At 39.2% G+C, this 18,091-nt stretch overlaps 1 protein-coding gene across 1 annotated transcript in view; it reads left to right on the top strand.

The window, feature by feature from the left end:
- Positions 1 to 18,091, top strand: part of LOC148592079 (chloride channel protein 1-like) — a 36,572-nt gene that overhangs the window by 6,330 nt on the left and 12,151 nt on the right. The window contains exons 2-12 of the mRNA XM_088535779.1: positions 1,490 to 1,643; positions 2,175 to 2,306; positions 3,108 to 3,236; positions 3,336 to 3,469; positions 3,802 to 3,879; positions 8,660 to 8,738; positions 9,151 to 9,276; positions 12,047 to 12,131; positions 15,017 to 15,118; positions 16,930 to 17,014; positions 17,437 to 17,586. Of these exons, the coding sequence (XP_088391905.1) occupies positions 1,490 to 1,643; positions 2,175 to 2,306; positions 3,108 to 3,236; positions 3,336 to 3,469; positions 3,802 to 3,879; positions 8,660 to 8,738; positions 9,151 to 9,276; positions 12,047 to 12,131; positions 15,017 to 15,118; positions 16,930 to 17,014; positions 17,437 to 17,586 (1,254 nt within the window). The remainder of the gene's footprint in view (positions 1 to 1,489; positions 1,644 to 2,174; positions 2,307 to 3,107; positions 3,237 to 3,335; positions 3,470 to 3,801; positions 3,880 to 8,659; positions 8,739 to 9,150; positions 9,277 to 12,046; positions 12,132 to 15,016; positions 15,119 to 16,929; positions 17,015 to 17,436; positions 17,587 to 18,091) is intronic.

Raw genomic sequence — 18,091 nt, 5'->3', positions numbered from 1 at the left:
ATCTTTCCTTCAGACCTGAAAGAACAGGTTTTTACTCTTTCTTAAGATATTACAATGTAATTAGCATTCTGTGATCATATACTGTACTCCCAAAAAGGGAATGCAAGGATTTAGGAGAGATGGGAACAGGGCAAATGGTAGAAAACCTAAGAAACCCCCACCTTAGGCAATATTTTGAAGAATATGAGTTAGTCAGACCCATTCACAAAGAGACTGTAGGTATCCCGTATTCCAAAGGGGATTCCATGGTCATCCCAGATTTGAGCCAGCAGCCAGTGGATGCTGGTTCATTCATAAGTCTGAGTTTAGCACCTGAAGAGTAAACTAAGTTGTAAGATAATGTCAGAAGTTCTACAGACAGTTGTAATTACTGCTGTATTTAAAAGAAAAGTCCTATGCCCCTTCATTAACATGAAAGACTTTATGGCATCAGTGACTGAGTAGCATGTGAGGCATGATGTATCAGTGGATATCTGCATCTTTGAAGGGGGACATACATTTAACCATGAGAAATTTCATGTGCCTTTAGCAAATATGAGATTTCAAATTCACTCATTTCCTTTATCCTCACTGTGTAGTACCTGACCTTATTTTAGAGCTCTTACCTTGCACTGGCAGTTGAAGCAAACTACAGGAGATAATGATCTGTACAGAAATCACATCTCTGTGTTAGTGGGTTAGGTGGTAGCTGGTAATGCTGATCATGGTGATACATGAGTGGGACTGGCATGCTCAAAGCAAGATTGCATTGGACTCCTCAGAGGCAAAGATACTTACAGTTTGAATTTCAAATGAACCTAGTTGAAGATGAGGATGAACAGTTTCACTGTTGCAAGAAGGCACCTCATCTTAGCCTGTGTCATTAAATTATTTTTTAATTGCATTATTAAATTTTGCTTAAGCTTTGGCAATCTGATCCAGAGCGATCTATGTAGCTTTTTTACATAGAGAGATTTCAGAAGAGAGCTGCACTCTGTTTCGAGAGAGAATGCAGTTTAAAAATCAGTGTTAAAGTCAGGGTACAGAGATTGGATTCATTGGTTGGATTCATATTTGTACTGACATAGAGAGATGAGAGGGACAATTCTAGAGATCTTCGCTGTCCCAAATAAATATCCAGATTCCACGTATGTTATCTGTGCATGACAAATGTTTGGAAAGCTCAGTCAGATGGTCTGTCCCAGACCTGAATTTGTGTATAGGAGAGCCTAAGGATCCTCTCCTACCACTATTGTTTGTGCTCTGTACAGTATGCATCCAAAGCAGCAGGCTGGCTGCTATGAATATGAGCAAGACTGTCTCCTTCTGTATTAGAACCAGAAAGGAAATCTCTGAGGGGATTCTGTGTGTCCCTGTCTCCCTGCCTGGATATGCCTGAATCTGTACATCTAACTTTTAGTAGATCTGCCTTCACATCTTTCATGCTGTCTATGAAGGGATATTGGCCTTAACTTTTCATTTTGACCTCTCTTGCTTTTTGCTCCTCTAGCTTTATGGCCAATACACAGACCAGAAAACTGACTTCTCTGAGAAAGAAGCAGCAAAACTACTGAATAAGAAACAAGTGCAGAAGAACAACGGAAGAACCCTGAAACGTGACAGTCAAATAGAGACCAAAGAAGAGCACTATTCTAAATGTCAAGGTAGGGGACAATTCATGTCCACTTACACTGCGACCAAACATTGGTAGATCAGCCAGAGAGATGGAACTTAAACAGGGCAAAAAGATAAGGAAGCTTAGACTGGGGAGAAATGAATAAGGAAGGACAAGGAAACACAGTGGATTGAAAAGACATTTCCATATCCCCTTTCACACTAGAAATATCCCAGATCTGTTCAGAAAAAAGTCACAAGGTAATCTCCCCTTCTACAACAGATCTGTGTAACAGGATGAAAAGAACTTTCTTGTGTCAGATTTTTGCTGCTGGTGTCCAAGAGGATAAAACACCCCTCCGCTCTTCTCTCTTTCTCATTCTTTTTTTTTTTTTTCTTTTTTTTTGGTAGCCGTTGCAGGACTGTGTAAACCAGGGATGAGTGCCAGTTCTTTGATGCTATGTCCAGAGTTCTTCCAAATAAATGCTTACTGTTACCAGTTCTCAATACAGGAGAGGAGAGACAGACACAAGCTTCATTTGTGTCCCTTCATTGTTTCTGGTTTACTCTCTCCTCAACAGACTGTGCTAGACGCATCCAGAAGTATGTTACCAAGAAGTTTGGAGAGGACTGGATTTTCTTGATTCTGCTAGGTCTGGTCATGGCACTGGTGAGCTGGGGAATGGATTATGCCAGCGCGAAGAGCCTACAGGGTGAGTTCTTTTCAAATGCTGCAAAAACAGCATTGTAAATCAAATCAATATTTTACAAAGCCCAATGACCAATGTTCCTCTTCCTTTAATGTGAGTCTCCCATCCTCACTCCTGGCTGCCAGGGAAGTTTGAAGGACTTGTAACATAGTAAGGAAGGGAGTCTAACTAGAGCTTAGCTCTTTAAAGGGACAGTAGGGGAAAATGTGGAAAGAAGTGGACATGGAGTGAATCAAAGACAAACTATTACCTCAGCTTCCTTTCACTCCTGCTCCCTGGTGACTGTAGGACCACAAGGGAGTGGCAGTCTGGTCCTTCTTGTTACACTGATTCCCATCCTGTCTAGTGTTATGTGTTTATTTTCGTATGATTGAGATGGAGAAGAGGGCACTAGCTGTTGATTAATCACTTTATTGTGATTCAGGGCACCCATAAGGTCTTCATGCTGCCAAATGAAGATCCCCCATTTAGTGATTTATCCCCAACTACATACAGTGTAACTCTGCTAGTGCCACATTAGGATACAGGTATTAATAGTGACTACAAATAGAAAGCTGTTTCTATCCTTCCTGTAAAAATGCCCGTTTTACTTGGAAACCTGTACTCCAAGGCATTATCATCCTTCCCTTAGAAAAGTATCACTTTAGGATAGCATTTCTCAGGAATGTTCATAGGGGCAGAGTTAGGTTATAGGTTTAGAAAGTATGTGGTTCCAACCTGTTTTTCAACCTGTTTGGAGGATGTTTTCCAACCTGTTTGGAGCAGCTGTGGTTACTGACAACTTCTTTGTTTGTCTGTCAACAGCCTACAAGTGGATGTACAGAGAGCTGCACCCGAATGTCGCTATGCAGTATTTGGCATGGGTCACATACCCCCTTGTTCTCATTCTGTTTGCGGCCATTTTCTGCCATCTCGTCTCCCCACAGGCTGTTGGTGAGGGTGGAAGGCATGGAAAGATCTGTTTCTGTCTGTCTCTTTTTCATACTCAATTTGCTTATTGATTGTTTCCTCATCCCCTGTTGTTGTTTTCAGGGTCTGGAATTCCAGAACTGAAGACAATTATGAGGGGAGTAGTACTCAAGGAATACCTCACTCTCAAAGCTTTTGTGGCCAAAGTTGTGGGCCTTACAGCTGGGCTTGGAAGTGGCATGCCCGTGGGGAAAGAGGTGAATGTTGCTATCTTCATGCGCTGTGGTTTCCAGGATGTGGGAGGGAAACATTGTCTGTGAAAGAAGATCACATTTTCTTTCCTTTGCCATTGTTTCTCTTCTCAAATCTGTGTTCTTTCTAGCAAGTCTTATGTCCAATTGGCCATTTTCCTTTCTCTATGAAAGGCTTGTTACAGAAAGGTCAGCGACTCAAGTCAAGTAGTCTTTGAAAGGAAGAAGAGAAATAATGAGGGGCAGGTTAGGACAGTCAAAGAGGTTGGGCGATGACTAAATGGTCATCAGTGGTAGAGGGCAACCCTCTCTGATTTTCCCCTGTTCTTCTCTTGCAGGGTCCTTTTGTGCATATTGCTAGCATCTGTGCTGCTGTACTCAGCAAGTTCATGTCAATTTTCTGTGGTGTGTATGAGGTAAGACACATATCTCTGCATATAGCTCTTCTATACATCAAACTCCTATAACACACTAGCTGATTCCTCCTGTGGAGGTAGAGTAACATGGGTAGCCCACAAGATGCAGAGGGAGCCTACCAATTCAAGTTTATCATACTGCTATACAGAAGTAAATTACAAATGAAAGAAAATGTGGGAGGCCAGATATACAGTCCAGTAACCATGTAGGACTAGGCAGGTATATTAGCCACTGCATTACACGGAGGCTGTTTAGGAATGTAGGTTTGACAAGTTTTCTGTATCACGAAGTGGAAACATTTGCAGTGAATGTCTTTGTAAAAAAAAAAAAAAAATCTCAAGTTGCTACAGACCAAGATCAACTTGTCTTTAAACCAGAATGTGTAATGCATTGCTAACTATAGACACAGTCTCCAGGCTTTTGCTGCTGTACAAAAGCCTGTGTGTGGAGATCATTGTACTGACTGGTTGCATAAAAAATCTATTAACTCTGTACATGGCTATATGTAGCAATTGCTTTACATACAGGTTCCCAGCAGAAGCTGGCTGTGCAGTACAACAGTAGGAGGTGCTGTTGTACTTGAGTAAATCCTGTCTCTGCATAATGACCCGTTCTCCCTGTTGTAGCCAGCTGACCTACTAAAGATCGTGCTAAATCGTGCAGAGGCTGATATTTAGAATAGCAATGGTTGAATCTGCTGCTGGCTGTTGCTTTGTATCAGTGTTCTGGGTCCTAACCCGTTGGCTTTGCTCCTTCTAACCCCAGCATGCCCTTCTCTGGCTGCACTCTCTGTTCCAGAATGTGCACAGGCAGCTCGATCTCCTGGTGGCGGCTTGCGCAGTTGGAGTTGGATGTTGCTTCGGGGCTCCTCTTGGAGGCAAGTGTCTTCCTGTATGTGACATTTGATGTACACCTCATCTTGCCGCTCACTGTGAAATGCCCTGGTCTTGGGCAGGTTCTTCGCAAATGTCTCTTCAGCTCTGCAGCATCATGTAATTGCAGGCAATAGAAGAAAGAGAAAACTTTATCCTGCAAAGGGCATAGGAAAAATGACATCTTTTATGGTGCTGGTTTCTAACGATGCAGCTTGTTCAGTCCCTGCCTGCTTCCAGAGAGTTGTTCAACATGGAAAACGCCAATTTCTGTTCACAAAATAATGAAGATTTGGTAGAGAACAGAAGCTAAAAAACACTTCATGTAAGTGGTGTCATCATTTAAGGGCAGGAGATGACAGCAATTTTGACAGGAAGTGATAGCATCAGTAGTGAACAACTGTATGTATATTTTTATCAATGGATTGGAGAACAGAAAAAAATCTCTGTGTAAATTTTTTGGGCTCTCCTGGGCAAGAGAGATGCAGACAGTTAATAAGAAGGTTGGGAGGCTGGAGTAATTACGTATGGAGAAAGGCTGAGGGAGTTGGGTTTATCAGCCTGGAGAATAACAGTTTAAGGAGTCTTTAAACAGTTAAAAAAGTCTTTTTGCTGTCTTATGTCACCTAAAGGAGGATTTTAGAGAACTCAGACTCATCTCGGAAGTATGTAGTGCAAGAGGCAATGCATGAAGCTGGGAGTATGGGAAACTTGGACTATGTATAAAGGAAAAATGTCCCTATCCCTTGAGACTGGTTCAGTATTGAGACAGATGCCCAGAGGCTGGGGAATCTCCACCTTTGGAGATATTCAGGATTCTCCTGTACAATATCCTGAGCAACCTCATATAACCTCAGACTAAGCCTAACTCTGAGCAAGGAGTTGGAGGAGACAGCTCCAGAACTCCCTTTCTATTTTTCTATTTGATGTGATCTTACTGTGAGGTGAATTGTGAACATTTTCTCTCTTCTCTCTCATCTGTACTAGTCTTCTGAATCAGGGAATTTTTTTTTTAAATAGCACATGTGACAGAGACACATAGTAAGTTCTTAAAACAGTGGAAATATATTCATAAGTAACTAGTCTTAAAATGTTAAACTTTGTTGTTCCTTTATTCCTCTTTCTCCCCTACATACTATGCCTGAATTGTTCTTCTTAGTTATTCTGTCCAGAAGTTTAAGGATTTTTTGAAATATGAATGTTTTTTTCCTAAAACACCTTTATTTCATCCATGCACAACTTTGCTGTTAGTCTTGAAATGGACGAGTTAGATACAATGTAGTCTTTCATTGTGATAACAGCATTAGTGATGGTCATACATTTTGCTATGTAAAAAAAAAAAAAAAAAAGGAAAAAATCCTAGGAAACTAGTTTGTCCATTACACATTAAAGTTTCCTCAACCGATGACCTGAAAAAAAAAAAAGACATATCAAGAAGAAAATCAGGTTCAGCAACAGGGAGCTTGAGAGCTGTGTGGGAGGGCAGTATAGCAAGTTGGAGACAGCCTGAGTTGAAGCCTGAAGTTTCAAGGCAAGTTCGTAAGCCTGCCAAAAACCTTGAGAGAAAGATGGTTGAAAACCAAGGAGTAAGCCAATCATGGCTGGAACTATCAATAGCATACAGAAGAACCGATTTTTCTTAATTGTAGAAAAACAGTGCAAACCACTCCCCACCGCTTCCTTAAGACAGCCTAAAGTTTTGCTTCATGCTCTGTATCTAGAATTAATATAGGCTCAGAAATGGCAGGACACATTGCTTGTAATTTACAGCCTACAGCCTAGAGTATTGGAGAAAAAAATGGCTAAAGAAAGAGTGGTCTAATTACTGTCTTCCTATAGACAAAAGAGAGGTTAGAGAGAGACAATGGAGTCAGACTTTTCTCAGAGAACAGCGAAAGGACATAAGACTATGTAGTACAACATGGAAAATATTATGTGTAATGTTAAAATTCTCCCTTTTCTACAAAGATGGTTCAGGATGGCACAGGTACCCAGGGAGTCTGGGGAATCTCTACCTTAGAGATATTCAGGACTGCCCTTGAAAAGATCCTGAGAAATCTGACCAAACCTTGGAATTAGCCTAGCTCTGAGCAAGTTGTTGCAGAAGAGACCTCCAGAGTCTGAAGCCTAAAACTTGATATGACTCTCTGATTACATCACAGTAGAGGAGTTGGAAGTTATCATAGTTTTCATAACCTTATTTGCTTTCTCCTAATGTATGTCCACAAACTTGCCAAATGTGGTTTCCATTACCTAGGAGACATAATCTTTAGTTTACCTAAGTCCTGGATATGGCTTGCAAGTTAATATCAATCACTCATGTTGTACATTTTTTTATACTAATCCTGGTGAACACCTGTGTAATTACAAGGAGCCCTCAATATAGGTTTGAAAACTATTTTATTCCTTGACAAGCAAATGGTGCACAGATCTGCACTTTCTAAGAGTCCTCTAGTACTCTTTTTTTTTTCTTTTTTTTTTCAAATCCTCTTGAAATGCTGCTAGAAACATCAGGGAATGAGCCAAGTTCATTGGCATGTTTCCTGGCCTGGTTTTGGTCCATACCATTCAGCACATTCAGCAAACCAGTGTCAGATTATCATCTGAGGGATGCCACATGCCAGTGACCCTTCTCAGTGGCCAGCACGGTTAAGAGAAAACCATGCTTGGGAATCTTAAATCTTAAATTATTCTTACACTATCATATAAAGTTTTGTGCCCTCTACTCCACATACCTGTTGCCACACTTCAGGCCATGTGACTTGTATCCTCGGTTTCAAATTGTAAATCATAATGCTGGTGGGTACAGCATAAACATCACACTAATCCTGACACTTTGAATGAAAGCCCCTGTCATATGCCCTCCCAACTCTCACAAATGATTATTTCACAGGGGCAATGCACAGTGCCCAGAGGATACCCAGGACAAATCTGCATATTTGGCCACTCTATTTGGAGCCAGGGGGTGGTCCCCAGCCTTACAGCCCTGACACATCTCTTGGCTGAAGCTCCATCAAACACAGGGCTTTCATGGTCTTTGGCCATTAGAGGTCACCTTGGCCATTTCTATCACCACAGTAACACAAAAATACCCTTCTCAAAACTCCATTCTTGTGGGAGATCTAATAGGCTACTTTGAGGATGAGTGATAGCATGAAGCACCAAAAAACACAGGCTTTAACCCTAGTGTTCTCTGTACTAAAAATCATCTAAGCTATAGACAACACAAAATAAAACTTACCTGCTTCCCTTTCTTAAGGTTCCTCACCAGGCATTGCAGGGTCCTCAGGTACTTCTCCAAATCTTGGAGAAAGAGGGGAAGGTGAATTTCTCCCTTTCAGCAGCTCTGTGTCCTCCAAACAGTCTCGTTTTACTTTAGTATCTTGATTGCTTTCACTAAGAGATTTCAGTATTTTACTGCATGATCCTCTTACCTACTCAGGATGATAGAATGTACACCAGCTGTCTGAGTTCAGTTCTGGATATGTATGTACCTTGTGCATCGAAACTCAGCGATTTTTTCCTTGAGGTACTCTCTGCACATGTGCATTCTAAAATCTCCTACCAGAGTAAAAGAGATAGAGCAAAACAAATGTGGACCTCCAGCTTCCCAAGGATTTTCCATAAGACATTTCTTCAATAGTGACACAAATGTGCATGTTTCAATGAAATGCAGAATGCTGCCTTTTCCATGTGTTTTAAAGGTGTAACTCCAGGCATACCTTGAGCCAGGTGTTTTGACTATTTTGAAGCCATCCAGGAGAGAAAAGCAAGATAAGCATAAACCCAAGATTGGTAACAGAACTAAATGATACCATGTGGCTGTACCTGCTAATTCCTGTTTCTCTTTCCTTTCTTCCCTTCTTTCTTCTGTTTGTTTGTCTCTTTTTGTCTCTTCCACCAGTAGCAGCCATATTATTACACAGATGTCCTGACTGTGGGTTGTGCTGTTGGGGTCGGCTGCTGCTTTGGGACACCACTTGGAGGCAAGTGGCTGTTCACTTTGCTTTCCTCTTTCTCAGGTACTTAAATCCTCTCCTGCCTAGCTGTAGTCTCCTTTTCCCCTTTCCTACACCCTCTTCTTGGTCTGTCACCTATCTTGAACAAAGAAACTTGCCTTTAATGCTTTCAGTCTCCCCAGCTTCTCTGATGCAATCTTTCATTATTTTCTCCGTATGTTGTCAGCCTCCTGAAGGCAAGAGGGGAAGGCTCTTTAGATACTTGCCTAGGAGCCTCTCTTATGTTTCTGACATAACACTTTTGACATGATTTTAGCTTTGCCCCCTTTGCAGACTCTCTGGTGTAGACACTGTGACCACAGCAGGAAGATGACAGCAGACTGGGATGTGAAGACTTGTGGGTTTACTTGCAAGTAACTACTTATCTGTTTTTTTCCAGGGGTCCTTTTCAGCATTGAGGTCACTTCCACTTACTTTGCTGTTCGCAATTATTGGAGAGGTTTCTTTGCAGCTACCTTTAGTGCCTTCATTTTTCGAGTCCTTGCTGTCTGGAACAAGGATGCAAGTAAGCTAAAAAAACATTTCTACTTTTTTTGTGCCCAAATTGTTCTATTAATTTATTATTTTTCCATCTTTCTCAAAGCCAAAGTTCAAAATTTCTGCCATCCAATGTGACTTCCAGAAATAGAGAAGGAAAAAGAAGCATCCTATGTGACTAGCTGTCTACTTTATCTGTCTGTAGGTGTATGGGGCATATTGACCAAAAATGATTGAATATGACTCCTCATCAAGAGAGCCTTAAGGTGAAATTTTTGCTTCTGGTCAACAGAATGCCAAGACTGAAAATCTAGAGAGATTTTTATATACTATAGTGTATGCTGCTCTGTTGCACTTGAAATACCACTGGTTAGGTTTGGTCATCTCTTGACCAGAAGCATAAAAAAAGAAAACAAGAAATAGTTCAGGAAATTGAGGTGATGAAATAAGTAGGAAGGCACATGATTAGTAGGGTGTGAAGAATAGGAAGACTGAAAAGTCCAAATGTACTTCATGGTAACTCTAAAGGAAAAATAAAAACTGTCTTCAAATAACTGAAAAAGATAAGTGCAACTTTTGTGCAGACAGAAATAGCACACGAAAAGCATGTTCAGCAGAGCATGTGGGAATAGAGCTCTGGCTGATACAAGAGACTGTCATTTCTTTGTGAACTTCTTGCTTATTACGCCCTTATCTTTTATTTTTCTACTTTTGTTTGTTTTATTGATCTAGGCTACACATGGGCTCTTACTTAAATATTGCTATAATTTATGTCTGTATTGACTTCACACAGTTGGATTTCTCTATTTCATTTCTATTTCACTAGAAGGTGCTTTTGAATTCAGATATAGAAAATGACTACATCTTTTCCTGTTGAAACATTGCCTTGTATTGAGGGATATTCAGCCATCACATCTGACTCAAAAAACATGTTCTGTTCTTTCCAGACAAACATACAAGGAATTTGAAGACACATAAGAGATATTCTCCCATCCTTCACTTCATCTACTCTAGTTTCTTCTCTGATCTCTCAAATCATTAGACAATAGCTTAATCCTAAGAGTTCTACTGCCTCTTCTTCAAAATCATCTAGACAGCTTTAATATTCATATTAATAGATTCTTACATTCTGCTTCAGTGACTGTTTGGGTTAAGTAGTTCCATGATCCAACTATCTATGAAAAATATTTCCTTTCCATAGTTCTGAAACCTTTAATATTTACACATTTTTAATTAGTCTCTTTCGTGATGGAACTTTTCTCTGTTAGCTTTCACCACTTAAGAACTGGGCAGGTTCTCTAAACTACTCAACTGGCTATCTCTATAGCCAACGGAGAGATAAGCACCTCTAGAAAAGAGCCTAACTAATCAGCTTCAGGAGATAGGCTGAAGGTAGGTAGTCTGAATCCCTCTATGGATGTCTCTTTCTATCTCTTTTCAATATAGAAAGAACTGGTCACCTTTGTCACCTTGTCAGACTCTTGGAAAATGAATTCTTTATACTTTTGTCATTGTCAGTTGGTGGCTTAGACTGACTTTTTCCTAAAAATAGAGATTAGAGATTCTTGGTCTCATCTACAAAAATATAGGATGTTTTTATTTTCTGACCATCATTTGCCCTCCCTGGTCCCAGCCCAGTCTTCATCCCTCACTTGTGCTATTTCTGCTTTTCAGAGGACACCTCCATTCAGTTCACTACCCTGGAAATGGACTAACCCTGGAATAAGTTTTTTCTGATATATTAACGAGGTGAAAGAAATCAGTGAAGGCTTTGTAATTTGTCAAGGAGGGAAGGGGCAGAACAGAGTAGCCAGAAGGGAAAGAGGATGGTGAAAGGAAAGGGAATAAGAGATTTCCATTTTGGGCAGTAAATGCTGTTAAACAGGCTCATGTATCTTAGGTAATATATCCCACAAAGATCTGATTAAATCATTGCTTTAAACCTGGTACTGTCTAACCAGATGCTAAGTAACTAAGGTCTCCCATTGCTATCATATTATGCTTGATTTTCATTGCTTGCTTTCTTTTCTTACTGTTCAGACAATTCCTTGATCCAGAAGCCTGGAGCTAAAAGTTGGTTGGGATTTATACCTATATCCGCTCAGCTATGTCTCCACCTAGTATGGGCTTGGTATTTTTGACTTTGCCTGTTGGCATACAGATTTTTACCACTTCCACATAATTAGGCACTTCCGTGTAAATGCAGAGGAGTTTTTGCCATTTGAGTCATTTTTGCAGTGCCACACTACAAGGAGAGGTGTCCTGGAGAAGAGAGGTATTAGCTATTCTTTTCCATCTCTGGTTTGTAAGACTGTTTTATTCTTTTGGAACCACTCATAAAAAATGCACAGATGTAACTTCAAAGAGGATCTGAGCTACGTTTTCAGAAAGCAATCACAACTGTATGTGACAAGGATTCTCCAGGGATATGAGCACTATCTGCCTTGGCAAAAAGAGTTTTTATCGAGCCAGTGAGCAAAATGGGAAGACCTTTTATATTCTAAAGAACAGCTAAAATGAAAAAAAAAAAAAAGAAAGTCTTTAAAAATCTGGGATTGTAGCTAAAAATATATACATTCTCTGAACACAAACCTATGCCACCTAGACTACTGAGGTCACAAGTGCTCGAAATTAGTACCAAAATCAGAGCAGTGTGCACACCTGAAATACTTGATATAATATTATGCAACTATACATGTATATAGCTATTTGCTCTCTCCCTACCCCCAGCTTTATGGCATTTAGCATCTCACCTCACTGTTCCCTTTCCTTCTCTGCCTTTTTCTTCTCTTACACAGTCACCATCACAGCCCTGTTCAGAACTAACTTTCGCATGGATTTTCCCTTTGATCTGCAAGAGCTGCCAGCATTTGCTTTAATAGGGTAAGTCTACAGGGATTCAGTTCCTTGCAGTATGAAGGTTATTCTATGAGTTCTGTAGAAAGTCCTTTGCTTGTCGGGATTCTGCCTTAAGGAAAAGGTATCATGAAAACAGATGGGTAAAGAAGGAAACTGAGGTAGTAACTAGGTGTTTGTCATTTCCTTTTCACCCACGTTTTTCAGATACTAAGCTCAGAAAGAAAAATCTAGCTCAGAATTTGTTCCAGGTATAGGTTTACTCAATGGTCCTTTAACCATTTTGGTGGCATTCTCAGGTGACTTGAACAAGTCAGTGTAGCCTTTTGCTTGACAGTAGTTCTTTTCTTTATCTTGAGTTTATTTGCACAGACCTGGAAGAGATGAGGGCTGTTGGTGAAGAAAAAAAAAAGAGAAAGTGGTGTTTTGGAGACTTCTGCTATGGAAAGGTCATCTCCAGGCAGAAATGTTCTGTCAGCCTGGAGAATGGGAAGAATGGGTTAGAATAAATTAAGACTAATTTGCATGACTATTTTCTACCATATTGGAGCATCTCTGCATTAGAGACTAAGGCCAAGTGTTTTCTAGCTTGGATAGGTATAAAATTATATGCAGTTTCTTAAGATCTGCGCGATCAGTACATTACAACTTAATGCTCCAGTAACAAGCAAGGGAAATCAGAGAAAAAAAGACTTTAGAGGATTTGGGGGCGGTGAGGGTGGGACAAAAGATTTAACCATGAAGTTTGACTTCTACAGGAACAGAATGGTTATGCGTTCCAAAAGAGCTATGTACCATAAGGTGCTGGCAAAAAATAGCTGAATAGAAATTGGAGCAGTGGGAACAATGGCTCAGTTATTAAGATCTGTGTCAGTTGTTGTTTATTGGGATATCTGAGTTGTTTTCATTTGTGGAAATTTGTGAAAATCTTAGGAAATGAAAGAGAATCTGGGAAAAAAAATGGGAAGTGAATTGAGAAATATTGGAGAAAAATCTGAGTTTGGAATTTCTGCTAGGAAAATTCTCGAGTTAGAGTTGTAAGGCTCCAGGGAAATCACTGCAGAACAGTAGTGAGGAGAATACATTGTAGGAAAAACTATTTGTGCTGGCCATCCCCTTTGCTGGAGGGAGGCACTGGCTCCAAGACCAGAAGCATAGTTCAGGTTTTCCCACTCCTTTGGATTTTCCATCTTCTTTTGGGAGGCTGCTCATGCATCATTTACTTGGCCAGCAGAACTCAAGGGGGATTTTTATAGACTTCATATATATTTAAAATCTATCAGTAACCAGGAGGTTTTGCTAATCATATTTATCCACTTTGTTCTCCTTATCCTTAAATAAACTTGCATGCTTTCACTTGCTCATTAATAAAATACAAAACCTGTTGTCATTTTTTTTTGAACTGAATTGGCAGACCTGTTTTTGTAGTGCACACAGGCTAGCAAGGGAGTGTAGCAGGATGGATGCGAAATACTTTCAAAGGCCAGGAAGGCCAGTATAGTGTTGAAAAGAAAAATTTAAAAAGTTCAAGAATTGAATGCTACAGCTCTCTTAAAGTTCAGTCTCTCTCGTTTCAATATCCAGCTTATTTCTTTATTTTCAGGTAGCATAAAAATCTGAGCCAGTCAACCAGTACAGATAGGTAGATCTTCTACAAGAGAAGCGCTTCTATTTTTGGGAGCAAACTGATAAGCAGGAGTGGAGGGATTTGCTTTATTGATGCAAAGTATTATAAAGTGATTCAGTTCACTGTGCAGCTACCAAATGCTTATGTTGCCCAAGGGACTGGTCTAGCTCAGCAGTACAGCTGACAAGTAAGAGTTTAAATTATTTAGAAGAAGTTCATTGGACACATTATGTTTTCTGTAAATAGCATTATGTTAGAAATAATTTGTTTCTATGACACTTTTAAACAGCCAAACTCATGGCAGGAAGTTTTCAAAATGTGACTCTATTTTTTGAAATAACTAAAAACATATTTTATTGAGATATTTAAAGCAAAAAGCTGCTGAACATATGAAAAAAAAAGAAAAAAAAATAAAGAATGAAAAAGTTGTTTATTTATTCTCAGTATTATGTGACAATTATATGCCACATAAAATAATATTTCCTCTTATCGGATTTGAAAAGAGCTCTCCTTTTTAACTTCAGCTTTGAGTATTAGGCCCTATTTACCCAGGTCTCATTAAGGCACAGATTATAAGGATGATTTCTTACAGACAGCTATACTTTTTTGGGCTGATTCTCTAATCTTTTCTAAGATCTTACAGTCTTTCTTTATAGGCAGTGATACTGTTTTCATCACCCAAGTATTTGACCGATCAAAATCAGAAACATGCACAGAAATTTATGCAATAGTTAGTTTTCAGTACACTAATTCTGAGTGAAACTATTGATAAACCCTATATTCAACCAAGCTGTAGCTCAAATGGAAGTGTCATCACATGATAACAGTCCTGCCAACAGTCATAGTTTATTTCTCCACTGCTTGCGCATACGTGTGTGTGTGTGTGTGTGTGTGTGTATGCAGCAGGCATATTTAGAAACCTTTATAGACCAGGGAACTGCAAAGAAAAGGAGAGGAACAGGCAGAATTCAGAAGCATCCTTATTGTGTCCTGGAATTGGACATCACCTGCTGACACGGGATTTCCTCCATTTAGGCAGCAAAATTTTAAGCAGTGAAATGGGAGAGTGTGTGAATGTGTTTGTCTCGGAGGTCCAAAGTGGTCTCTTCCATTCATTAGGAAGCTAGTTTCTTCAAGTGAGTTGCTATAGGAACAACCCTCTAAATAAAATTTAAAAGGATTCCTGAACAGCTGAAGAAGAAAAATATGACAAGTCAGTTTTCTGGATGATAATTTGCATGTTGTATTTGTTTGGTATGATTTTATTTCGTTTCCTTTTCTCTAGGATATGTTCTGGATTCCTTGGAGCATTTTTCGTTTATTTCAATCGACAAGTGGTCCTATGCATCCGACGTCATACAGCTCTCAGCCAGTTTCTTACCAAATAGTGAGTACTTTTGAGGATACTCTCTTTTAGAGATCAGATTTGATGTCCTACTGGCACTGGATAGTGCCAAATGCTTTCTCTGAACTAGTAGAAATATTTGAGTAGTGAGATGGTATGAGAATTTGAGTTTATTTGAAAGAAAAATATCTGAAAACGTACATCGGTTCTAAGCTGAATTTTCTTCTTGACCAGCTGCAATAATTTCAATAGCCTGTTGATTTCAGAAGGACACTCTACTGCAATATTTATTAAGAGGACAGGGAAAGCTGTCTGGACTGGATAGAAAATGTTCTTAATTAGAAAATCAGTGATCATGTAGATCAATCAAAAGGTATTGCTTATTTTTTAGAATATATTAAAGAAAAGAAAAATCAAAAATTGACCCAGGAATTCAACAGTATTTATATGTTAAGAAAATTAGATACAACTGAAATGGAGCTGCATCTGAAAAATCTAAAGGAAAAATGTTTTTTAAGCCAAAATATATAGAAAAATGTAAAGAATCTGCTTCAGCATTCCAATTACTGCATACTGAAGAACCCAAATCTAAAACTGATAGTAACCAAATTATATGAATAGCTGCATGGAAGAAAAACATGAAAAAAAATGCTAAGTTTTCTGCTTAGCAATAAAGGTTTTACAAAGCACTTAAATATTTTTTGTTCAAAAAAATCCAAAGATACTGTTAATAAGCTGAAGAATAAAATGTGTCTAATTTTAAAAATCTTCAGTCTCTTTATAGAAGAAATGTGAAGCTATGAGAATTTTTGAAGTTGAGAGGTATGGAGGACCTACATTTGTTAAAAGTTTGCATATCTGAGCAGAAAAAATATCTGTAGTTAAAAAGAAGTTCAAAATAGCTTTATTTATGATGTGGAAGAAAAACATGTCTTTATTATGTAGGATTTTCTGCAGGTACCTGCAGAATCATCAAAACCATAACAAAGTAAATACAGGAGTGGAGTGAAGTTTGAAAAGCAAGGAAATTTTTCAACTAATTTTTCAGATTAGTATAGGTTCTTAGACTGCAATAAGTTAAAGATTATGTGCTATGTCTTGAATAGCATGGCACTTCAGTCAGAAGACTCCATAATGAACATAGTAACTTGTCAGAGGGGGGCTTGGCAATGCCAGTCAAGCATGTGAAGTTCATTTTGCCTTAGTGCCTTAGAGGGCTCACAGCATACCCCTGCAGAAGCCCAGCTTGGGGTTGGACGCACTGGTGGCAAAATATGGATGGCTTCAGTCCCACATGATCCAGCTGTACCGGACCCTCACAACTGTGGCAGTTAGCAATTCAAGAGAAAGTAAAGAAAATATTCACATAAGAATTAATGCAATGATGGAATGCATGTAGAAATCTATGAAATACCCATGTTTAAATATCCAAATTGAATAGCTACGTTTACTCAGTAGGACATGATATATGACACAGGGGTTGGAAGGCAAAAGTGGAATAATCAGGACAACTGCAGGAGATGCTAGGTTTTGGGAATGGGTCAGTATGTCATTGAAAGTTCACATCATCTTTTTATATTTAATTCTGCACATTTCGTACATTCCTGCATGCATCCATTTCTCCCTCTCATTATATTAACTGTGATTGGAAAAAAAATTGCTTTACTGTCAGTTAAACTCTTAAAGACTGATGATGATCAGTGTAGCAGGGTATTAAATTGTCAGCAATAGAACTCTAGAGCAGTTTTAGCAGATATCATTCATAGAAATAGCAGTCATACTCCTGAAGAGATAGTGCTACAAAAACGTGACGTTGACATTATATTTAAAAAACTTCTCTTCTTTCTTTTCAGCCGCCTCATATACCCAGGGGTTATAACCTTCCTTATAGCAACAATGACATTTCCTCCAGGGTTTGGCCAGTTCATGGCTGGAGAGGTGAGAGTGGGACGTGCATTTGCAATTCTGTGTAATTCTGGGGAGAAGCTTCCCCTTCTCCTATGCCCCAAAATGCTTACGTACAGGAAAGTGGAAAGAAAATTTAGCAGTTAGTTGTAGCAATTACAACTGGAAAGGGACTATATTCTGAGACTCGTGATCTACCTCCTTTATATAAAATCTGTAAAATGTGTGCTTTCCTAAGCAAATTAATAAGACATTACCTCATGTATATTAAAAAGTAGTTATTATCATTTCCGCAGTTCAGGTAAAGTCCTATCTCTCTTTCTGAAGATTAAAAATGTAAGTAAAGTCTCATAATCATCGTGCCTAGAACTAAAAATTGCCCCAATTTGTAGGAACAGAGTTAGAACATTAATTAAAATAATATCATGGCTCATCACTGTTTTCTTGCCATTTAGTTGATGCCACGGGAAGCCATCAGCTCTCTCTTTGATAACTATACCTGGGCAAAATACACGGGGGATCCCCAGATCCTAGGGAAATCTGCTGCCTGGATCCATCCCAAAGTCAGCGTCTTCATCATCATCCTCCTTTTCTTTCTCATGAAGGTAGGAAACAGACCATCATAACCTTTCTCCAGTCAGAGTGATAATTCTCAATCCTTTTCAAAATATTTTGTGCACTGCCAATTTGATGCTGACAGATATGGAATGAAGCACTACAACTAGAGTGAGGTCTTACATCTTTTGATGTGATGTTTGCCCACTTTGAATGAAAAATGACAAATATTATGACGGATTGGTTTCCTGACCTTAATTTACTGACCTCCTTCCCTCTTTCCAAGTTGCTTATGCCTCTGTTGAATGACCCTCAGGATCCACTGTATCAGGATAGATTTCTCAAGGTCCAGAAAAATAAGTTACCGCGTAAAAAGTTTTCTGGTAATTTATATGTAGTCTAAGTCTGATACTGTGTGCTTCATATTCCTGACTATAGACAGGAGTCTAACAAAACCATACAAGTACGTTTTATGTGTTCATTAGGCTGCAGGATTTGCTAATTGCACTGCAATTTCATGAAGAAATTCAGCTGAGCCCAGTTTTGCTCACTTCT

Source organism: Tinamus guttatus, unplaced genomic scaffold (assembly GCF_059628265.1).
Source record: "Tinamus guttatus ecotype Peru unplaced genomic scaffold, ASM5962826v1 Tinamus_guttatus_pri_ptg000646l, whole genome shotgun sequence".
Classification (NCBI taxonomy): domain Eukaryota; kingdom Metazoa; phylum Chordata; class Aves; order Tinamiformes; family Tinamidae; genus Tinamus; species Tinamus guttatus.
The sequence above is the reverse complement of the archived record's forward strand: the minus strand, read 5'-3'. Positions and strand labels throughout refer to the sequence as shown.